Source organism: Nothoprocta perdicaria, unplaced genomic scaffold (assembly GCF_003342845.1).
Source record: "Nothoprocta perdicaria isolate Ctin4 unplaced genomic scaffold, notPer1 scaffold_259, whole genome shotgun sequence".
NCBI lineage: Eukaryota > Metazoa > Chordata > Aves > Tinamiformes > Tinamidae > Nothoprocta > Nothoprocta perdicaria.
This window is the reverse complement of record NW_020455487.1, coordinates 621,059-641,860: the sequence shown is the minus strand read 5'-3', so window position 1 is coordinate 641,860 and position 20,802 is coordinate 621,059. Positions and strand designations below refer to the sequence as shown.

At 37.7% G+C, this 20,802-nt stretch overlaps 1 protein-coding gene across 1 annotated transcript in view; it reads left to right on the top strand.

Moving 5' to 3' along the window:
- UGGT2 (UDP-glucose glycoprotein glucosyltransferase 2) overlaps positions 1-20,802 on the top strand; it is a 64,367-nt gene that overhangs the window by 7,317 nt on the left and 36,248 nt on the right. Inside the window, exons 4-13 of the mRNA XM_026040473.1 lie at positions 489-663; positions 2,099-2,195; positions 3,180-3,261; positions 4,867-4,967; positions 5,199-5,298; positions 7,357-7,417; positions 11,623-11,714; positions 14,756-14,906; positions 15,969-16,088; positions 18,225-18,310. Coding sequence (XP_025896258.1) covers positions 489-663; positions 2,099-2,195; positions 3,180-3,261; positions 4,867-4,967; positions 5,199-5,298; positions 7,357-7,417; positions 11,623-11,714; positions 14,756-14,906; positions 15,969-16,088; positions 18,225-18,310 — 1,065 coding nt within the window. The remainder of the gene's footprint in view (positions 1-488; positions 664-2,098; positions 2,196-3,179; positions 3,262-4,866; positions 4,968-5,198; positions 5,299-7,356; positions 7,418-11,622; positions 11,715-14,755; positions 14,907-15,968; positions 16,089-18,224; positions 18,311-20,802) is intronic.

The window sequence follows — 20,802 nt, the reverse complement described above, 5'->3', positions numbered from 1 at the left end:
AATCAAAATTAGCAAAAATTAGCTAAATTAACAGAGCTTGACGGTGGTGGAGAAGCAAAATCGGATTAGTTTTCATGTGTGTTGGCAGCTTTGTCAAACTTCAGTGAATACTGCTCTGCTGCTCTGTTTTTCACTGATTGCTCTGCACTCTGGTCATAATGCATCATAGTCAAAAGGTTTTAATCGTAACAGACTGTTGCACAAAATCTCAAGGCTCCATGCTTTTGATTTGGCTCTTTTTGTTGTGATTTGATAAAATATATTAAAATCGTTTATAGTATGGGCTGATTTTTGAGTTTACTAGACTTTAACAATCGATGTTGCATGATCTTTTGTGAACAATCATGACAATTTTGTGGGAATTATAACACAACTTATACACTTTCAACATCTGCATCTTTGATAACTTTTCAATATGAAATAGAAAACTGTTGCTGTTTTTACTTCATTTCTGAATATCTATCACAATAATTTGTTTTTAAATCCAGACCCAGGCCTTATCTTTTTAAGGGAGACCACATATTCCCAACTCTCAAAGAGAATGGTCCAGTGGTGCTTCTTTATGCAGAAATGGGTACAAAAGACTTTGCTAAATTCCACAAGATTTTATCTGAAAAGGCACAAAAGGAGGAAATTGTTTATGTTCTCCGTCATTATGTACAGGTAGGCAATTCTAATTGACATTGCTTCAGTGACTTGCTAGTATTGTATCTTTTCTTACTATTAATGCGTTTGTCTAAATCACATATAATACATATTCTAATTTTAAAACTTTTAGATGATTTGAATGACCTAATACAAACTTTGAAGCTGAGAAGTTTCATGTGTTGTAGCAGATTTTAAGATACTGCAAGTGGGGCCACCAGGACGGCACGTGCGGATGCAGCCACCTCCTGCTGCTGCTGCCGTGTGTCACGTGGAGCCGGCATTCCAGGGAAATCCTGGATTCTGTAGGGGTGTCATCATCCTACCCGTCTTTCTGCACTTTTATTTTCTTCCCTTTAGCTGTCTCCATGTTTTTACTGCTGCTGTTACTACCATTTGTCACGGTCTCCCAAAATGCTTGCTGTCTTCTTCCCTGCATTCTCCCTCTTTAAATGCTCTTCCCTTTTTTCCCTCCTTCCTCACAACCTCCATTTCATTCCTGTGGTTCCCAAAGGGTTTTGTTCTCTTCTCTGTTCACTAAATGCCAGAAGAGGGAGCATGGAGAGCAGAAGAGGGATAGTCCTGCTGCTGTCCCTTGGTCTTTGCTAGACCCTTGAGCTTGCTCAGAAGAGGCCCTGGTCGCTCTGCGCCCCGATGGGCTGGGCAGACCCATAGAGAAACCCCCAGCTCTGCTGGGTTTCCATCTCAGACTCCAGGAGTCTCAGTACACAGAGCGTCTGAGAAATAGCCAGCTCAAACCTGAAAGGCTTCCAAGAAATTGCTGCTGTGCGTGTGCAAGCTGCGTTTTGGAATGGAGATTCATGTACGTTTTGGGCAATTTTGGGTGTGTTCTCAAGTCTGCCCCAAGCACTTGTTACCCTGCTGAATGTCAAACTTCCAGGCAAAAACTGGCAACACTTGTGCTCCTTTTTAAAGACTTGAGGTGTTTTTAGCAGTGAAATTTTAATACATTTTCTTAATGTTCCTCAAAGAAACCTTAAGGCTTTTCAAAAATAGAGAATTTCCTCCTGAAATGCTGCACTCTGACGAAGTTACAAGGAAATGAAAAAGATGTGAAAGTGGGAATTATAAGGCATCATTAATTGCATAGGGTACTACCAGCTCTGCCTATTCAAGTCCTTCTTTTAATATTATGTGAAGGGCCTACTGTTTCAACATGATTTCCGTACCATCTTCAGAATGGCTTTTTTTTGTCACACACATTCTTAATGGTTTGATGATTTAATGGTGTAATAGCACTGTGACTTATGTGACTCTTCCTATGTATTTCATTTGATAGAGTATTTTGTACTTTGATTCATAAGTTGAAAAATCAGTTTAATTAAAGCTCTCATAACATCTAAACTTAATATATTAGATATTGTTAATCTTCTTTAAATGCAGTTTTCTAATTTACATTTTTTTCTTTTGTTACAATAATGTCATCAAGCAGAAACCAAAATCCAGAAAAATGTATTTATCTGGCTATGGTGTAGAACTTGCCATAAAGAGCACAGAATATAAAGCAGTAGATGACACACAGGTTAAAGGTATGTTTTTATTTATTTTTGATATCTCATTGGATACTAAAAGCCTGTTATCATTTTCCCTTATAAAACCAGTCATGTTTTGAAGGTCATACTTAACTACATTTTATACACGTTGTTAAAAAACATGAAGAGCTAACACATGAAAATGCATGGGAGCATCTGTGAACAGCTGTGCTGAAGATTTAGTTCATTACTTAATTATTATCTGTAGCTGTACTTCAAAATAATCCCTTCTTTTTTCGATAGATATAGGATCGTGCGTGTCTAACCTTACTTCTTCAATTACTTTGTGTCAGTTGGCATCTCTAATATATTAATTAGCGCAGTATCTGCACATTATTTTTGTGTGTGTTTCTATACTTGCACGTTCTTCTCTGGAACCGATGTACTGGGGTATAGAATTTGGTACCACTCTCTGTTATGATGTCCTGAAATGAGACATACGCTGCAGAAGGTAGTAGCTGCAGCGGTCTGACAGAGAGTAATTACTTTCCAAGAAGATTCACAAGGCTTATAGTAAGTTACAGATAACCCTCGTGTTGGTTTTSGTGCGGCTAGTGCTGCTGAGCCACAACAAGTTCATTTTAAGGGTGAGAAACAGATCGCATCAAGTGCTGGCTGGGGATTCAAGAGGTGTAAAATCAGCCTGTTTTTTAAAGTCAGCCTAAATCTGGTGTTACTCACTCGATAAACATTATACGTTAGTGTTTGCTCAAACTGAGAAAGGACAGTTTTGAGGGACTATTTAAAATATTTTCATTTCCATTGGAAATGTGTACATTAGATGAATTCCRTGCAAAATTGATTTGAATGTAATTTCTGTAAAGTGATTCATTCTGGTGCCAAAATATGAATGGACATATCTAAATCTAATAGAAATTACAGCCAGACATGACAACTTTTGGATTATTTTGTAATTTGTAAGAACATAATACATTACTAATTTGCTTGCTTTATATTATTATCTGTATGTTGCRTATTCAGGAGCAAATGACACTTCAGAAGTGGAAAATGAGGAGGAGGAGGAGGAAAGTGATGTCCAAGGATTTCTCTTTGGCAGATTGAGGTGAGTTGACATAAAAGTTTTGTGCCTGAAACAAAAAATAAAAATCATTTTATATAAAAAGTGATATTTGGCAATAATTTGGTTTGCCATAGGTTAAAGTTCAGGGTTGCCCATGTGTGTATGTGCCTTGCGAGCAAAAAGATGGCAAAAAGCTTATTCTGAGCTTTCCTGTTTATTGCTTTTAGAGTTCTAATTCTTTTGGAATCTATACAATAAACTGATTCTGGAGTTAAAAGTTACCCAAAAATTTAGATATGAATATGAAAATATGATATTCTACAGCAAACAGCTGTTACATCTCTTGTTTTCAGCTGATGAGAATCAAAATGTTCGTTTTCAAAATGCACATCACAGCCTAACAAATCCCAAACCAGGTATTGCAGCCCCCCAGGGTGTTTTTAAGAAGCAGAGTCCTTCATGTCTAAGGGTTAAAGGATGTTTCTTGAAAGAAATGTCGTCATATTTTGGAGTTCATGAATCTGTGGCCTGGCGGGAGCTCTTGCACCTCTCAGTTGCAGTGTGTTGGTCCAAGTGGTGGATGATTCCATCCAGTTGCAACCCTGTGGAGAGCACAGGCTGCCCCCCATGTGCTGCTGCCGCATTCCCTTCGWGGCTGCAGTCAGCAGCACAGCCTCCCTCCCACTGTAACAGATCCACACATGAGAATATGAACCAGGACTCCCATTTCAGCCAAACTTCCAGCAGACTGGACTGCATTTTAATCACAAAAGCAACAGCTCTTTTCTCCAGCGGTGATTTATTTTCTTTTTCTGTAAAGGGCAACTGTTAATATCATCCAACAGCTATCAAATGAAAGGGGGAGAGGGAGGCCTCATGAGACTTTCCAATACCTGTAATGAAATATATCACAGAAATAAAAGTCTCAGTGCTTTAGATGTCTGGATTTAAAACGATTTTTGCTTCTTACTCTAAATCTTCAGTAGAAGAGTCTTCAGAAATCTAATGGAGAATGTTTCCAGGTGGAGAGTGTCTTGTCACAGGCTGAAGTCTTTGTGCTCAAAACCCAAGTCRTGTTTTGGAAAAAAATAGACAAGCTTTTGGGCATCACACGCTCCTTTATGTCTGAGTAGTGATTTGTGTGATCAGTAGCTTGATTTTATCAGCAATAATAAAGATCTTCTCTCTCCCTGCAAACCTTGGCTTGTAGTGGCAGTAAAACCACAATGCAACTGGATCGTTATAACTTTATAGTGACAGTTAATATGTAACTAACTGCATATGGTGCTATATTTCACTAACTATACAGCTATCTATAGCATGTGTTAATATTATTGAGGCTTTCGATTCATTTATTGCATCAAAATAAACAAAAATAAATAAAATTTAAATTTAAAAAAGRGTCTCACACAGGCCAGAAAACAACAGAACTCCTGCGTGAAAACAGCAAGTGCTTAGTCCTTCCTGGGATACTATTATGGTCTCTCTGTGCACCCCAAATCTTCATCTTTCAAGAAGACAATTGAAATTTTAATTCATGTTTGTTACYATAAAGGTACAATTTTAACTGTAATCAATACTGTGGGTAAGCAGACTCTGATGGATATCATTGATTTTGTCCCTGTTTTTTTGCATGTTTTGGTGTAGACAAATGCATCCCAATCTGAAAAATAATCTGAAAGAGTTCAGAAAACATCTAATTGAAACCACTAACAACATGGAGCCTCTGAAGGTGTGGGAGCTACAGGGTAGGTATYTTTTCTTTCTGAGTTGGTACCTCATTCTGTTTAACTCTGCTTCRTTATATTGGTGTATAAACACAATGGGTCTCTTTCCAAAGTTATACTTCATATACGCTAATGTATAATTGAAACAAAACATATCTAAGAATGAGAGTKTATATGGAACAGTTTTTCTGCTTGTAGACAATATTGATTTTAAGAGGTATTTCCAGTGTTTGTTTTGTTTTTTTAATCTAGATCTTAGTTTTCAAGCAGCTGCTCGAATTATGTCTACTCCTGTTTATGATGCCTTAAAGGTAATGAAAGACATAGCTCAGAACTTCCCAATAAGAGCCAGGTATGATACTCATGCTTATTTTCCAACTATTGATTTTACGTTTGTGTTTGAATTTCAAGACAGCAATATAGATTTATATCCAAATCCCACCGTTGGGTAATCATGTTTTACAGCTTCTTAGATACATTTCAGGCAATTTGATTGAGCAGAAGATAACTTCTGGGGAAAGTCATGATGGGTCTCCTGCGTGTTTATTGTCTGATGCATGAGACACCATATTTTACCAACGTGTTCTAATCTTTCAGACACTTAATATCTGAAGGGCTAGGCTTTCTGTTTTTACTGGAGTGGACATTTTTCTAGGTACAAAATTCTGTTAAATTAATAGCAGAGCTACTCACAATAGTTAGGGGCAAAAATTCAGCTAGTTTCGTAGCAGGTCTACCCACAGCAGTAGGTTCTGAGCACAGCATTGCTTGTGAGGCTGCATCCCAACTGTTGTGTGCTGGTAAGACTTCTCACTGGAGAAGATACACAAACAACTCAGCAAAAGGTAAAAGTCAATTTTAAATAAACCAGAACATTAGTATTAAGCAGAATATTAAAGACCTCTTATGAGCCAGTTGTGTTTTAGTTGAGAAATGTTTTTCTTTACATTTCATAAGATCTTCATGTAATCCTGATTCTATCAAGTAATATTTGTCTGAGTTACTGAAATGAGTAGGATGCAAAATATGGTTCTTAACTTGGTGCTTTCTTGTTTTACAGCCCTTACTTAATCTTCACATTATGTTTTATAGTTATCTGTGATTTTCTTTAAAGAGAAKGTGCATTGTAATGGAAAAAATACCTTTACAGCATCTTGTTTTAAGGTAGAAAAATAATTTTCAAAGCTTGAAACATAATTATTATGAAGGAATATATACGGCATTTGCAGTAACATTAACAACCAGAAATTGAAACTTTTCATTGAGAGCAACGGAAATGTACATAGTGTTGAACTGTAGTCCTAGTTCTATTTTTTAAAAGACAAGAAAAAAAGATGATTTTAAATTCACTTCATGACATTTAAGTCACTGACTTTAAAAAGTCATGTTTATAGCTATTGCGTAGTTATTGCATCCTACTCAACATTCCTGGTATATATATGTGGCACAGCAGTACAGGTTATGGACTCTTCAAACTTTTTTCTTTCCTGAATAGAAGTATAAGACTTCGATACTCTTAAAGGGTATTAGAGTTGCTGTCCGGTATAAATTATTCTGATATGTTAATCTAGAATGTTGTTTTAACACGAGAGATTACAAATATTTGAATAATTTGAAAAGTTATAAGGCATGTATTGACAACAGTGTTAAATGAAAAAGGGATTCTATAAAAAAAAAAAAAAAAGCTCTGCCTTTGAATATTTAAAGTTTCCAAAGGTCTCAATCATTGCTTTTTGTTTTAATTTTTTGATTTTTATTTTTTGAATAATTTGAAAAGTTATAAGGCATGTATTGACAACAGTGTTAAATGAAAAAGGGATTTTTAAAAAAAAAAAAAAAAAGCTCTGCCTTTGAATATTTAAAGTTTCCAAAGGTCTCAATCATTGCTTTTTGTTTTAATTTTTTGATTTTTATTTTTTTTTAAATATCTCAGCCATTTTTAAAATGGTCGTTCTTTGCATGCTTTCCTTGCCTTTGTCAATATCAAAATGTGTCCTTTGGCCACCTGTATTGTAACATTGAGTAASATAGAGTTAGTAACCTTAACTTAAAATATCCGATTAGCATTTCCAATTAGGATGTTTGAGCAATTCCTTGGTGTTCAGTGCAAACTGTCTTCCAGAAAAATAAAAGGAAAGATYAAGAATGCTAAAAATAAGCTGATTCTGTCACTTCAGCAAAAYTGGGCATGAATTTGAAGCTAAATTTACTAGAGTAACACAACAAAACATTTGTTTGGAAACTAGAACATTTATGACCCTATACATTACTTTTCTTTTTTTAATTTAATGCAGTATTAATTACTGCATTTTTTATTTACAGTGCATTTGGTACAGTGACAATATATTTCATTTTACTTAATACATTTAAAAAGTATAACATGTGAATGATACTATATTTTTTTTTCCAGATCATTGACCAGAGTGCCTGTAAGCAAGGAACTGCGAAATGAAATAGAGAAAAATCAGAAGGTTTGTTTTTGTTTCTTGAAGTACACATGGAGTTACCATCATATCACTGCTTTTGGAGATTTAGCAAAGCAATTTTTCCCTAATTTCTCTCAGAGGGAAAAAAAAAAAATAATTAAATTAATTTAAGGCTTGCTGGTCTTCAGAATGAATGCCCAAAGAGGGATAGAGTCAAGGGCTGTGTACTTAGGCAAACAACTGTGTGTGTTTTATGGCAATTGCATGTGGGGCTGGTGACAACTGGACTCACTGATCAGAGCACTTCTCCTTGGGACCTTCAGCTGTCTTGTGAACGAGGTGTCAGGAGTGTGTGTGTTGATTACTCAGTAAGACATGCACTCCAGTGTTTTAATAAGGTATGACTGGTGGACTCAGTGTCGTGGAATCCTCTTCCTTCTTACACTACTAAAGACCACATTTTTTGCTCAAGGGGGCAAAGCAGTATCTCACCACTCTTCACTGCTTTCTGGATATGACAAGATAYATTTTCCTTTATCTCTTTTTTTGCTATGGTGACTACAGTCAGGATAAAGCAAGGCAAAACCTTGATGATCCTGATTTCTCCAGAATACCTGAGTGTTAGTATCAGGACCTTGATGAGTATTTGTTTCTTGATGAGGCCTTTACAATATTTAGCTCTAATTTTAGCTTTTTTTCTTTTTTTCTTTTTTTCTTTTTTAACATAACCTCCCCAAACTTCTTAAGCAAAAACTGTCCAAAATGCAAGCAAACTAAGGATTTATCTGGAATTAAAATGGCTATGTTTACTGTAAAATAGGATCACTTGGACGAAAGAAGTAAGATTTAGTTTGAAATGAAGAGATTTGCATTTAAGAAGACGTAGTCAATAGGCAACAAAACCCATAGCTCATTCTACAGTTGTTGTGTGGGGCTTGTTTGAGTTGCCCTAACCTAACTTCATACATCACTGGAGATGCTGCAGGGCATCCAAAGTGTCCACACRGACTGGCAGCTGTGGCTGGTGCCTTCTGCCTGACCTCTGCTTTCCAGTCCAGAAACTTTATGTTGAGACCGTGTGGCACCTCAAAGGGCATTAGATACCAGCGTGGTTTGCAAGCTCAGTCACCATCTTAACTCCTTAGACTACATGGAACACACTGACTGCACCAGGATCTTAAGCACCTACCACACTAAATGTAAGTCTTGCACAAAAGTCCTGCATGAAACAAAAAGCCCTTTGCTAAATCTAGGCTGACCAATAAGCACAGGGAAACTTCTTGAATGCTACTGCCAGAGCACAGTGAGTGAGTTGGCATGTGAGTTCCTGAACTGCAGTACATCCATCTAACAGCAGGAGAGCTATGGTCTCATGCTGGGGGTAACTGAATGATTCCCTCTCCTGGGAATGAAAGCTGAATAGGAAATGTAATGGGATCACATAAAGGTATTAAAAGTTGAAAAGCACATGATGATTTACATGTAGAGAGTTCATATCTAACTAAAAAATAGACAAAACTGCTATAAAAGGAAAAAGAAAATCCCATTTAAATGCAACTCATAACCTCCAGTGTAGTAATTTGCTGACAGTTTAGCAAAATGCTATGCATTTTCAACATCAAATTCTAGTCTTGGATGCTTAAATACTCCTTCCATCAAAGAAGTTTGAGCAAATGAATGCTCCTCTCAACAACCAAATGCCTTGTGTCAAAATTGTGGAATGAGTCCTCACTCTGATTTAGACACCGACTGATATTTCTGTTTTCCTTTGTTTTTGCGTTTAGTTTAGTCAGTGCTAGTTCTTGTGTGACCAAAATGAGCCAGCTGCAGTCTCAGGCAGTACTGCTGCTTATCGGAGTCTCTGGGCTCCTAGGCGTGAGCACTAAACTTGCACTGCTGGCACAACAGCTGGAACCATAGGAGCTGATCTCACAGTGCCTCAAGGAGAAGGTCTCCTCTGGCTCCTCTGTCTTTCACACAAGCCCTGATGGCCTCCAGCCCTTCACACTGGAATCTTTCTTATGACTGTTGTTCAGCCCGTAAGCCCAGTGCCACTAAGGGGAATTTTCTGTGTTCACAGCCATTTGTAGCAYAACTGTGCTGTTAAACTACTTGGAGTTGGAGTTATATTTGCAGACTAGATGAGAGGGTGATGTGGTGTCCCCTCACTGTGTCATGAGACTGGCTTGTTTTTTTTTGTCCTTTATGTTCTTTTAACTTGTGGCGCTAAATCAAACGTTGTATAGGCAAGATGGCCAGGGATTCCAGCTGCTGTAAGAGCTTTTCTGGGTAGCCCAAAGTTGCACCAAATGTTATGCAACAAAGCTTGTAAGAGGTGTGGGAATGGCATCTCGGGAGCCTTGCAGGTCATTGTGAAGATTTTGTTGCTCCCCTTTGAAAGGCTTGGTGACTTYCATTTCTAGCTGTCTAACTAGCTGATAACTAGTAAAATTACTTCAAAGAAGATTAAAAAAAAAAAGGACCATCTGAAAAAAATAGACCACCCTATTAGCAATAGTGAGAAGACTGCATTCCCCCAGATCCACCCTGTTATATCAGAGCTTGAAAACATAGTTGATTACATCTATTGTCCTCACAGTTTCAACAAGAAGGTTCAATATCCTCCATTTGTTTCATCTTCAGGTTTTGTAAATGCTGTCATATTCAGATACTGTTAAAACAAGTGCATAGTTATTGTTTAGTCTTTGGTAAATCCACAAAGAAAAGCCATGAAAGCTCTGCAAACTTGGGATCCCACAATTAAAATGATAAAGGCAGGAAATGAAGAGTTCTCAGTGATGTGTTCTTAGCGGATGCACTGCAGGAATTTCTAAAGATAATTTTCAAGCAACAGGACAGGTTTTGTACTCATAAAAGTTCCTTTTGTGTTAGATTCAAGCTTATCACAGCTGCATTTTCTCTTCGTAGACAGCCTTTTCTTTCATATGGTGATATTAGGCACCATTGCATATTTCCAATCTACCCTGGTTTATGAAAATGTTTAGACAGACAAACAAAACCAGTACYTTTTTGATGAATGATTGGGGATGTGCCCTCATGTGAGATTTCAAGCAGTACGAAGTGAATGGTTGTCCCCTTTAGGCAGGGTTGCAGTTGAATGTCACCAACTTTGAGTCAACTGCCATGGTGTTCAGTTCTATTTAACTGTCTGAATAACGGCGCTGCTTTGAAAAGATTCTCATTTTCAGTGCTTTCCTGTTTTTTCTCTCTTTTTGTTCAGTACCAGCACAGCCCGAGTTGTGAGTTGCTTGCCCTACATGTTTTGTAGTTCTTAGTGGCAGTAAAATGACAAAAGAAAGCTCGTTTTTTCCTACATAGTTTTGATGCTTTCCCATCCCCATTGGGAATGTATGTCAGATTCTCTTGGTGCGAGTGGGAAGCAAGAACTGTGATTGCTCCTGTTATCTTAACCCTATTGATAGCCACTGGAGATAGTTTGAACACGGTGGTGCCTCGCAGAGCCCCTGGAAAAAGTGCTGAGGCTTTGGTTTCTCCCACTGACAGCCATCCGAAGGTCGGATGGCCCTGCTGTTCTCAGGAAGAAGCACCTTGCTCCCAAAGGGCCTTCGTCCTCCTGTGCCTGTTTATTTTGTTGTGAAGTTATTTTTTTCTTCTTTGTCAAGCCTTTGCTGCCCCTTTCTGACCTGGCTTTTTTCCTAGGTTCCTTTTGGAAGGTTCCTGCCAGGTTCCTAGGTTTCTGCTTCTAGTCTGCTTTTCTTCCCTCTCATCAATAAGTGCTACTGTGTGTTTTTGGATATGTGAAAGATTTAAGATATTAAGWAAGCTAACTTTGTGTAAAAGACACATGAACACATATGGGAGTCTCCTTTGTCCCCCATTTGAGAGTGTATGAATTTGTAGCAGAAATATTCTAGGAGTCATTTTTCAAAAACTCAAGAGTCATACTTCTTTCTATTTGTGTGTATTTTCCCTTTCATTTGTCAGACACTGAAAATGTTCACAGTCTATTCATTATAYAGGTRGAATAACTGTAGGCTATTTTTTGAGGATTTATACAACTTTTTTGTTTGTATTAAGCCTTGAAAATGTATAAATAACATTTATAAGGGTACACTTTCAATATTTTATGAAGAATATTCAGCAAAAAAGAAAATATTATTTTGAAGACAGTTGACATGTCTGTTTTGACTTAAAATTCCGTGTATATAGACGTATATGTTAGTGTTGACCTGTATCTAAATAAGCAAGCAGTACCTGTTCTTTTTAAGCATTTTTATGAAATACTTGGAATTCAACCCGGAGAGGGACGCCTGTTTCTAAATGGCCTTCACATCGACATGGATTTTCACGATCCATTTAGGTAAGGATACATTTTGCTTGAAAATCACAGARTTGCTAGTAATACAGGAAGACTTGTGCTCAGGATGATGGATAATCTCATCTGATGTATTTTCAGGCCAGGAAGTATTCCAGTATAGGGAATCATAGAATCATAGAATGCTTAARGTTGGAAAGGACCTCAGAGATGATCAAGTCCAACCCCCTGCTCCAGCAGGGTCACCCAGAGCACAGGGCACAGGGCGGCATCCAGGCAGGTTGGGAAGATCTCCAGGGAAGGAGACTCCACAGCCTCCCTGGGCAGCCTGTGCCAGGGCTCTGGCACCCCCACTGTCAAGAAATTTTTCCTTAAGTTCCTGTGGAACTTCTGGTGTTTCAGTTCAGGGCCATTTCCTCTAGTTCTATCGCTGTCCGCCTCACCAGGGCTGTGTATAGGGGGACGATCACCTCCCTCGACCTGCTGGAGACGCTCTTCTTAATGTACCCCAGGATCCCGTTGGCCTTCTTGGCCACCAGGGCACACTGCTGYCTCATGGTCAACTTGTCGTCCACCAYGACACCCAGGTCCCTCTCTGCGGGGCTGCTCTCCATCAGGTCCACCCCTAATCCGTACTGGTGTCCGGGGTTATTCCTCCCCAAGTGCAGGACCCTGCACTTGCCCCTGTTGAACTTCATGACGTTTCTCACCGCCCAGTCGTCCAGTCTGTCCAGGTTCCTCTGGATGGCAGCACAGCCCTCAGGGCTATCAGCTACTCCTCCCAGTTTGGKATCATCAGCAAACTTGCTGAGGGAGCACTCCAGCCCTTCATCCAGGTCGTTAATGAATAAGTTGAACAGGACCGGACCGAGAACCGACCCCTGGGGGACATCGCTAACTACAGGTCTCCAGCTAGAGTGCACCACTGATCACAACCCTCAATATTGGATTATTGAACTACAGTTGCATGACAATCCAATATTGGAATATTGGCTTACAGTGTTACAGTCAATACTGTCATACTTTGATTATGAACATTTAGTAAGTAGTATAAAATAGTACTTTCTTGGACATTTCTATTTTATGTCTGATTTACTATTTTAAACTTACCATGCAAAATTGATTTTAAGATGGGAAGAATATGGCATGTGTATGTTAAAGATGGGAAGGGCAATTTAAAAATGAAAATGACTGCACACTTGTTTCTTAAAATCTGAAAAAAAAATAGGCAATCTGGATTTTTTTTTTCTTACTTGTGACTGAACATTTTTTTAAAGAGAGTCCTTTTGGTAAAGTCTTTTTTTTAATTATTGTAAGAAATCATTTCCCAGTTTATAAAATTATACTGCTCAGGCTATTTTACATGAAAAACCCAAGTTTTCATCTTTTGAGATCATGAGTGTGTTTTCGAAAGACAGTCTTCTAGACTTTAAGACTGTCTTCTAGAGAAGTGATTCAAAATAGTCCTCTATTGGAAGAACATTCCTTTAAAWCAGTAGTGTGACAAAAAGCTGATTGCAGCTTTTTAATACATTAAACTAAATCAATTTTCCCTCAGGTTATTTTCATTTAATATTTATGGGGACAAGTGCTTCTTAAGCAAGTGCTGTGTAAATTGTAGACTTTTTACCTCATATTCTTCTGTATGTTGCCCACAGCTGGACCAGTCTGACCACTTCAGACTCATTTTTGGTGGCCTGCATTCATTTTCTCAGTTAATCTACCACTGYGAAGACTGAAAGATTTCTTTTTTCATTTTCATACAATTTCTACAGATCTTTTTCTTTAAAAAAAGAAAATCCAAAACTTCCTCAGTTGCTCATTAAGAGGAATCTGATTTTTTTTTCTTTTAGCGTTTATAGTTATATTTTTTTTTTTTTACTTAAGTATTTCTTTATTTGTTCAGTATGCACAATGCTTTGCTTGCAGTCAAAAACATTCTTTGGAGTCTGTTTCCTCTTCAGGTCCTGTGTGTCTGTTTTTGTGTAAAGAGATACTTAGTTGTAAATCATGTAAGTGAATGTGTAGTGTTTATCTCAAAGTAAGCATTCCATATTATTTAGAAATGTGAGATATTTAGGGTAATTTAAGGACTTTTCATAGCTGACTGTGTTTACGTCTGGCTTCGAACACATGATGGTCTTATCTGAATTGCCAAGAGAGCTGTGACCCCCTCTACAGTTTGTGGACAGAGCTACATTCAAGCTATTTAAAATGTGATTGCTCTGGAGCCACCTCACTTTTATTGACTACAGGTTTTCATGAAACCTCAAAGGACTGTGCTTCTAATTTTAGTTGTAGGTAGCCAAGTTTTAAATGAGATGAATTGAAGCCCTGATCTATAACATAAGAAAAAATATTGCTGGAGTGATTCCTTCACACTTCYGCTGCAACACAAACCAGCCAGGGTTTTGAGATGGAACAACCTCCGTCTTTCAAATGAACACCCTAAATATTTAAGAGATTATTAATGCTAACAGCAGGTTTGATTTGAATAGAAGTCTGTGTCCTGGCATGTGATTTTTTTTTCTTTATTTTTTTTTCCCCATTCTCATCTTGACTCTTCAGAGCGCAGCGAACGTTACAGTGCAATCGGCGTGGCTGGAAATCATTTTGCTTTACATCATCTCTGAGGTTTAGCTCAATGTTTCTTCCCTGCTCCTTGCAGAGCTCCCACAGTCACTGGCACCAGACCAACATGCCCCTTGTCCCTCCCCATCACCCACTGCCTGCCCCCCTGCCCACCCAGGGAGCTTCCTCTTGGGCAAGAGCATCTGCCTCTGCCCTGGGGTCCTGCCTCAGCCAGTGCAGTGCAAACGAGCTGCCCTCTCACAAAAGATGGGTCATATTTCCTTATATACAAGAAATGTGAATAAAGYGCTGTCTAATCTGTCACAGCGTTATTTTATAAATAAAATATATAGGCGTTGGGCTGTTTAATTTTGTTTTAAACATTGGATTGCAGGGAAACTTTGAAATTATTTTTAAAACCAAAAAATAATCCGCCCATTAAGTCTTTCAAAATGCTTTTTATGTCATGTTAACATTTGTATGTGCATGTTATGCATTTTGTCTCCCTGCAAAAGTATCTTAGAGACTCTCAGACTGGAAGGAAAAGCGATGCATGGTCTTCATGAGCTTGGAATCAAAGAGGAGATCCTGAGCAAATTTATGAGACTGCAAGTACATTCTGCAGGTGACAGTTATGCCCTGGATATTCGTCACTCTTCAATAGTAGTGAGTCATTAAATGATTAGTTGTAAATGTTGCATATTTGATTTGCCACGTGTGTGACAGTCCATCCTTTTTGGTAGTGTTTCCATTACAGTAATAGACATAAAAGCCTACAATATCAATAAGCAGCATGAATACTGAAGAAGATGGTATTTCTTTGACATGAAGGATGTTTAAAAGAAGAGAGGAATGTTTTCAAGAGTAGTTGCACAATTGCAGGACTATCTAAGAATTTGATTTTATAGCARTTAATCAGACTGTACGGTCTTTTCTTTATGCAAGTGTGCTAAATATAGTTTACAAGCAAGAAAGTTAATTGTAACTTAAATATCTTACCTCTAATAGTCCATAGATTACACTTAGTTAGGAATGAAGCCCCTGTGTTTGTACTGCTGCTTTTTCTCACCTTTCAAACTTTATACAATTTCCATTGCAAATGCTGTTTGTAAATGAAAAAGGCATAAAATAATTTGTATTTTTCCCCTGACCATATATCCCTCCTCTAATTACTAGCTATAGGCCTTGTTGCACAGAACAATCCACGGTAATAAATGATAATGTGAAGGAAAATGGAAAAAGCAATACCCGGAATAGTGTATTTTTGTAGAGAGGCATATGCAGATTTGCAGGAATTGTCCATATATGAATTACTTAGACATTTTGATAGATGTTAAGTGCTGCTGTGAGAAATAGGTAAATATTAAATATTTTTATTTTTCTTACAAGATAGTTACGATATGTTGCGTATATGTGTGAGATGTGTGAGAAATGTTGTTACAACTTTTGTACTGTAAAAATAGCTTCCACCTTTTGGAAATGGTTGTATTCACATTTCCTTTTCCATCCTAAATTAGTTTTATCGTATACTGTAAATAGAAAGAAAATAAAGTTTGAAAAGAAAAGAATACTCATTTTAGAGGCTGTTTTCTGTTATGCATTCAAAAAGAAGATAGACCATTTTATTCTTTTGAGGCTATATGCCTTAAAATAATTTTATCTGTATGAATTTTATTCATTGCTTAATGTTATGTGTTTTTTTTCTAATGGCTGGCTTTTCTATTTTAGTGGATTAATAATATAGAAAGAGATCACAGCTATAGCACATGGCCTGCAAGCTACCAGGAGCTGCTTAAACCAGCATTTCCTGGAGTCATACAGCAAATCAGGCGCAATTTGTATAACTTGGTAAGTTTGAAGAAGTTAATTATTTGCATAGTGAATTTATTAATGTACAAACAGTTTATTGAAAAATACACCTGCTATATTCACTCTTAGGCTAGATAACCATGTTTTAAATATTGGTTATGCTAATGATAGTGACTTTTTTTTTCTTATTAAGTCATATAATTATTAGCCTGATTTCCACAAGTGATGTTTTCATCTTTTAACTGTTAACTATGGCAGATGTATATTTGCTAAAGTGTTTAATTTCTACAAAATGATCCTAGCATTAATGATAAGTTTTACATTCTATAAAAAGAGCWTCTTGTTATGTTTTTTCTAATTAGGATGAATATGCATATGCTTCATTAACATATTATATTTTTCAGTATAAATAGCCGTGTGAAACGAAGATAGTAATAGACACAGACAAAGAAAGCATCAAGTGCTATGTAATCAAATTAAATACTTCCAAATGTGTGAGGGTGAAAGAGCAAAAGTTGAGGTTGACACGGAGACCCGGTGATTGGAGTTCATGAACGTGTGATTGTAACAGTTGAATACTCTTTATAACAATAAGGAAGATGGAAATTTTGCATCAACAGGCCACAGGCATCCAGAGAAAAGTATGAAAGTGTGGCCCAATTGAGGACTATTTTAGCACGCTGCCAGTTTTGTGGAAGATTCAYGACTGACTTGGGTTTCCTGTTCAAGGAGCTAGATTCCTTTTATGCATCACTGAGGCATCAGCTGGAGATGTAAAATAATGAAAAGTCTGCTTCTGCTGCCCTGACTTTAGTTTACAAGATGCAAACAATGCATAGGTTCAGCACTGAAGAGTATATAGAGAGGTCAATTATTCTAGCTTCTAGTGAAAAAATCTAGTGAAATTCTTCTGATTAATGTGATTCTCACATTCCTTAACCTCTCTGCCAGACAGATGGTGGAAATAAGGTTCAAAATGCAATATGAAATACAGTTTGACAGAGGAATGTGAACTCCTTGTGTGTGTTTGAGCAAAGGGGAAAATGAATCATGATCCACTTCCAGATGATGAATAAAGCACCACTGAGCTCTTTTGCAGTCTTTGATGAATGCCAGCATCCAGTGAGTGTTTAGCTGGGAAAAAGGTGAAATACAGTTTATGTAAAAGCTACACACCAACTATATTATTCTGCAGAAGAGGGAGAAGCTCTGCTTGCACATCGTTCATGTCCACTGCCTTCTGCATTATAGTAACAGTTTGGTCTGTATGACTTCACGAAGCTTTTTTCCAGAGACATTTTCTACACTCTCTGCAGAGCATACTGTATCACTGATTGAAAGGAAAAAAAAAAMCAGAAAAACTAAATATTTCATTTTCTCCTCCCCATTTGCTTCTTGGTTTTCTGCCTTACATGCTATATGATACCTAATTTGGGCTCAGGTTTTGTCAGGAGCTTTTCTGTTCCTTTCCATGCTACATATAATGCATAACTAGCAATGACCTACCTTTATAGAGGATTACCGAGGCAGTAAGTTTTCATAACCATCCTTATTTTGGAGCTGGTGAACTGAGGTACAGAGAGATGAAGCTGAAAATACATACTGATTATTAATATCTTGTGGCCTATTTTTTTCCCCTGAATATAGCACTTYGCTTTACCTAATAAGCTAAGAAAATAGGTGATTCTGATTTAATTTGGCAATTTAATTACAAAAAGTAATCCTATGGATTTTAGTACAAAAATTTAGTGATGCAAAAAGATAACCCAAGGTTCAAGCAAAAAATGTGTGTGTGTTTATAGTGAAATATAAGGCTATGTGTAATGTGGAGTGGGTTGCATTTTCATTCACAATTAAATATTGGCATTGATATATCAATTATATTGTAAAACTCTACAACAAAAGTATTTATCCATTACTAGTAGTTTAGCAATTAAATCCTGTTGTTCAGCTTTTGGCCCAAATGCGTAAATTCTGAAGGTTTTTTCATTTACACTCTTAACATTTTTTTCTATGCTGAGTGTTCTAGGAAATTGCAAATGATTGGGATGCACAGCTCCTTTGGAAAATTCAGAGATTTGGAAAAGTGGATAAAGTTACTTTGATTTGGAAAAAAAAAAGTAAAAATCAGTATGATTTGTTTGTTTGGCCATATAATACTTTTTCTCTTACTAGGTACTTTTTATTGATCCCATCCAAGAAGATACAAATGATTATATAAAACTGACAGAATTGTTCTCTCATCATAATGTACCACTTCGGTAAGGAAAACCGTAGCCTTAAGTGAATGTTCCTTTTACTGTCCTCTCCTGCTTCATCTTCTGTTCCACTAGGCAAAGATGTGAACTGAAATTGTTGCTTTTGTCCAGAGAAAACGCTCTGACAAGTCACACTGATCAGCTCTTTGGGTTAAGCTTATCAGGGCATTYTGATAAGATTCTGATTCAGAATGAACTGGAAATACATAAGAAATTACCTTGTGAAAAATTCTCCCTGCATGACCCTGTGAAGTTGCAATTTTAAACAAAATTATTCTGGAAGTATGCAGGAATGAGTATAGCGCAGTTCAGTATGTTTGATTTTAGTTCTTTGAATTAAGCTTGTTTTATCTCATTTTGTTGTTATAAATCCTTAAAGACCAAAACATGAAGAACTTCGYCAGGTTTGGGATTTTTAAAAATTAGTCATCTGAGTTTGAATTAGTCATCTTAGAAATAGACTAACCGGGTTCTTCTTCAGAAATGCCTAAGATGCCTTTATTTCAAGATAAAATGTGTTTGTTTATTTCCACACCTTATAAAAGGAAATAAAGATTTCAAACCATGAGCTGAAGTTAGTGAGATGAATCCCACTTTAGATATTTAAATGCCTTTTTTTTTTTTTTTTTGATTTTGAGTGTCCTTTAGAACTTAAGTGTTTCTGATTTTTGTATTTTTATCATTCAATGGCAGGGAAGTAGTGAAGGACAAATATTACCTGTGTTTTTGCCAGAATATCGGGGAGAGTGGGAGTTTCAGTCCCACAGGAGAGCGTGCTCTGGGTGCTAAGAGCAACCAGACTGGATCAGGCTAATGGTCCATTTAGGTGAATCCATCTGGAACAGCAGCCAAAAGGAGCTGCCTAGGAAAGAGTGTAAGAGCAGGGCAAGTAGGTACTTTGCCTGAGTATTTTCCAAATCTACAGGCATTTGGAGATCCACACCTAAACATGATTTCTAAGTTTCTAGGAACTTTGAATAGCTTTGTCAGGCAGGAACTTTTCTGCCTTGAACTGATGTGAAGTTTTAGCTTCTACAGTGTCCTTTGCCAGGGATTTTCAGTCCCACTGCGTGTTGAGTGAAGAGCTTCTTCCTCTGTTTGCTCCAAGTCAGGCTTTTAAGGGCTTCATTTACTGCCTCCATACTTCTTGTAACTGAAAGAGATGTWAAGCAGTTTCTCTCAAGCTCTCAGTGTCTGAATACGCTCTCCCATATTCTCCTGCAATCATTTCTTTCTGTAAGCTATGTATGTATGTAGGTATATATAATTCTTCTTTAGCTGTTCTACACGTTCTAAATTTCATTGCTTTTATTTTCCTTCTCTGAATTTTCTTAATTTTTATATAACCTCTTTGAGGTAAGGGTACCCAAACTGTACACAGTATGCAAGATGCGGGCAAAGCATGGGTCGCTGCTGGTGCGTWTTTATTGCCTGTTCCTACTGAACCAGGTGAAACAAGACGTGAGGAAATGATATGAGAGATTTCATTGCAGTCATTTCAAGCCACCTGATGCACAGTGACTATCCAAATTAAAAGTTCACTTTGAAATCATTGAAATCATTGAATTGTTGCTTGCAAATATGGAGGTCTTCTGCAAGGCATGCTCAGCCCTGCACATTAGTGTCTCATGTTCTTGCAGTGGTTTGGATGAGGCTGGGTGCTCGGTGGAAATATTTCCGAGATGCAGAGTGCTGTGCAGGGCCAGCTAAAAGCTGGGTGTCACCAGGACATTCCCTTACATGTCACACACAGAAAGTCTGCAGTTCCTCTGGTCTGACTTATAATTCCCTTCTTGTTGAAAACTGGCATCATTTTCAAGCTTTTAACTGGTAGCTGCATGTAGAACATCATCCTGTTCTGAGTTAGGCCTGAAWAGGCAGCAGCTTTTAGAGCTCTGTTTAATGAGTGGCTGCAGTTTCCTAAGTCAGCACCTCACTGGGCGGTTTTGCTTGCAGCTTGGCAGCAACAGGGTTCCCTACCTGTAGATTTAGGAACAAGCAAATGTTAAGGAAGCTGAGGGGGAAAGCGAGAACCAAACCGGGTAGCTGCTCTGGGAGGGTTTTTTCTTGGAACACGTCTTTCGGTGCACTGTCTGCCTGTGGTTTTGTTTAGGGAGAAGTGACACCTAGTCATGGATGATTTTGCTGCAGACGTGCTGTACTAGCAATAGCTGCAGATATTCAGCATGATTCGAGGACAATTTCTGGAGCTCTGCACCAAGTTGATCACTGAGCACGTGAAGCAGCAGCATGTTCATATAAACTTGTAGTTTCTGGCTCATAAAACCATCTTTTCCCCCCATTCTCAGACTTAACGCTGGAGTCCAAGCAATGAGGTCTGTGCTGCTAATAAAACGTGTTAATTCCCAAAAGTGGAAACCTTGCAAGTCCTTAGAAGGGTAGCGAAAAAGGCAAAAAGGGGTTAGTAAGAATGCCATTTGTTGACAGTTAGGTCATAAAGACTCCAGTATGTTTACATGCTCAGGACAACCAGA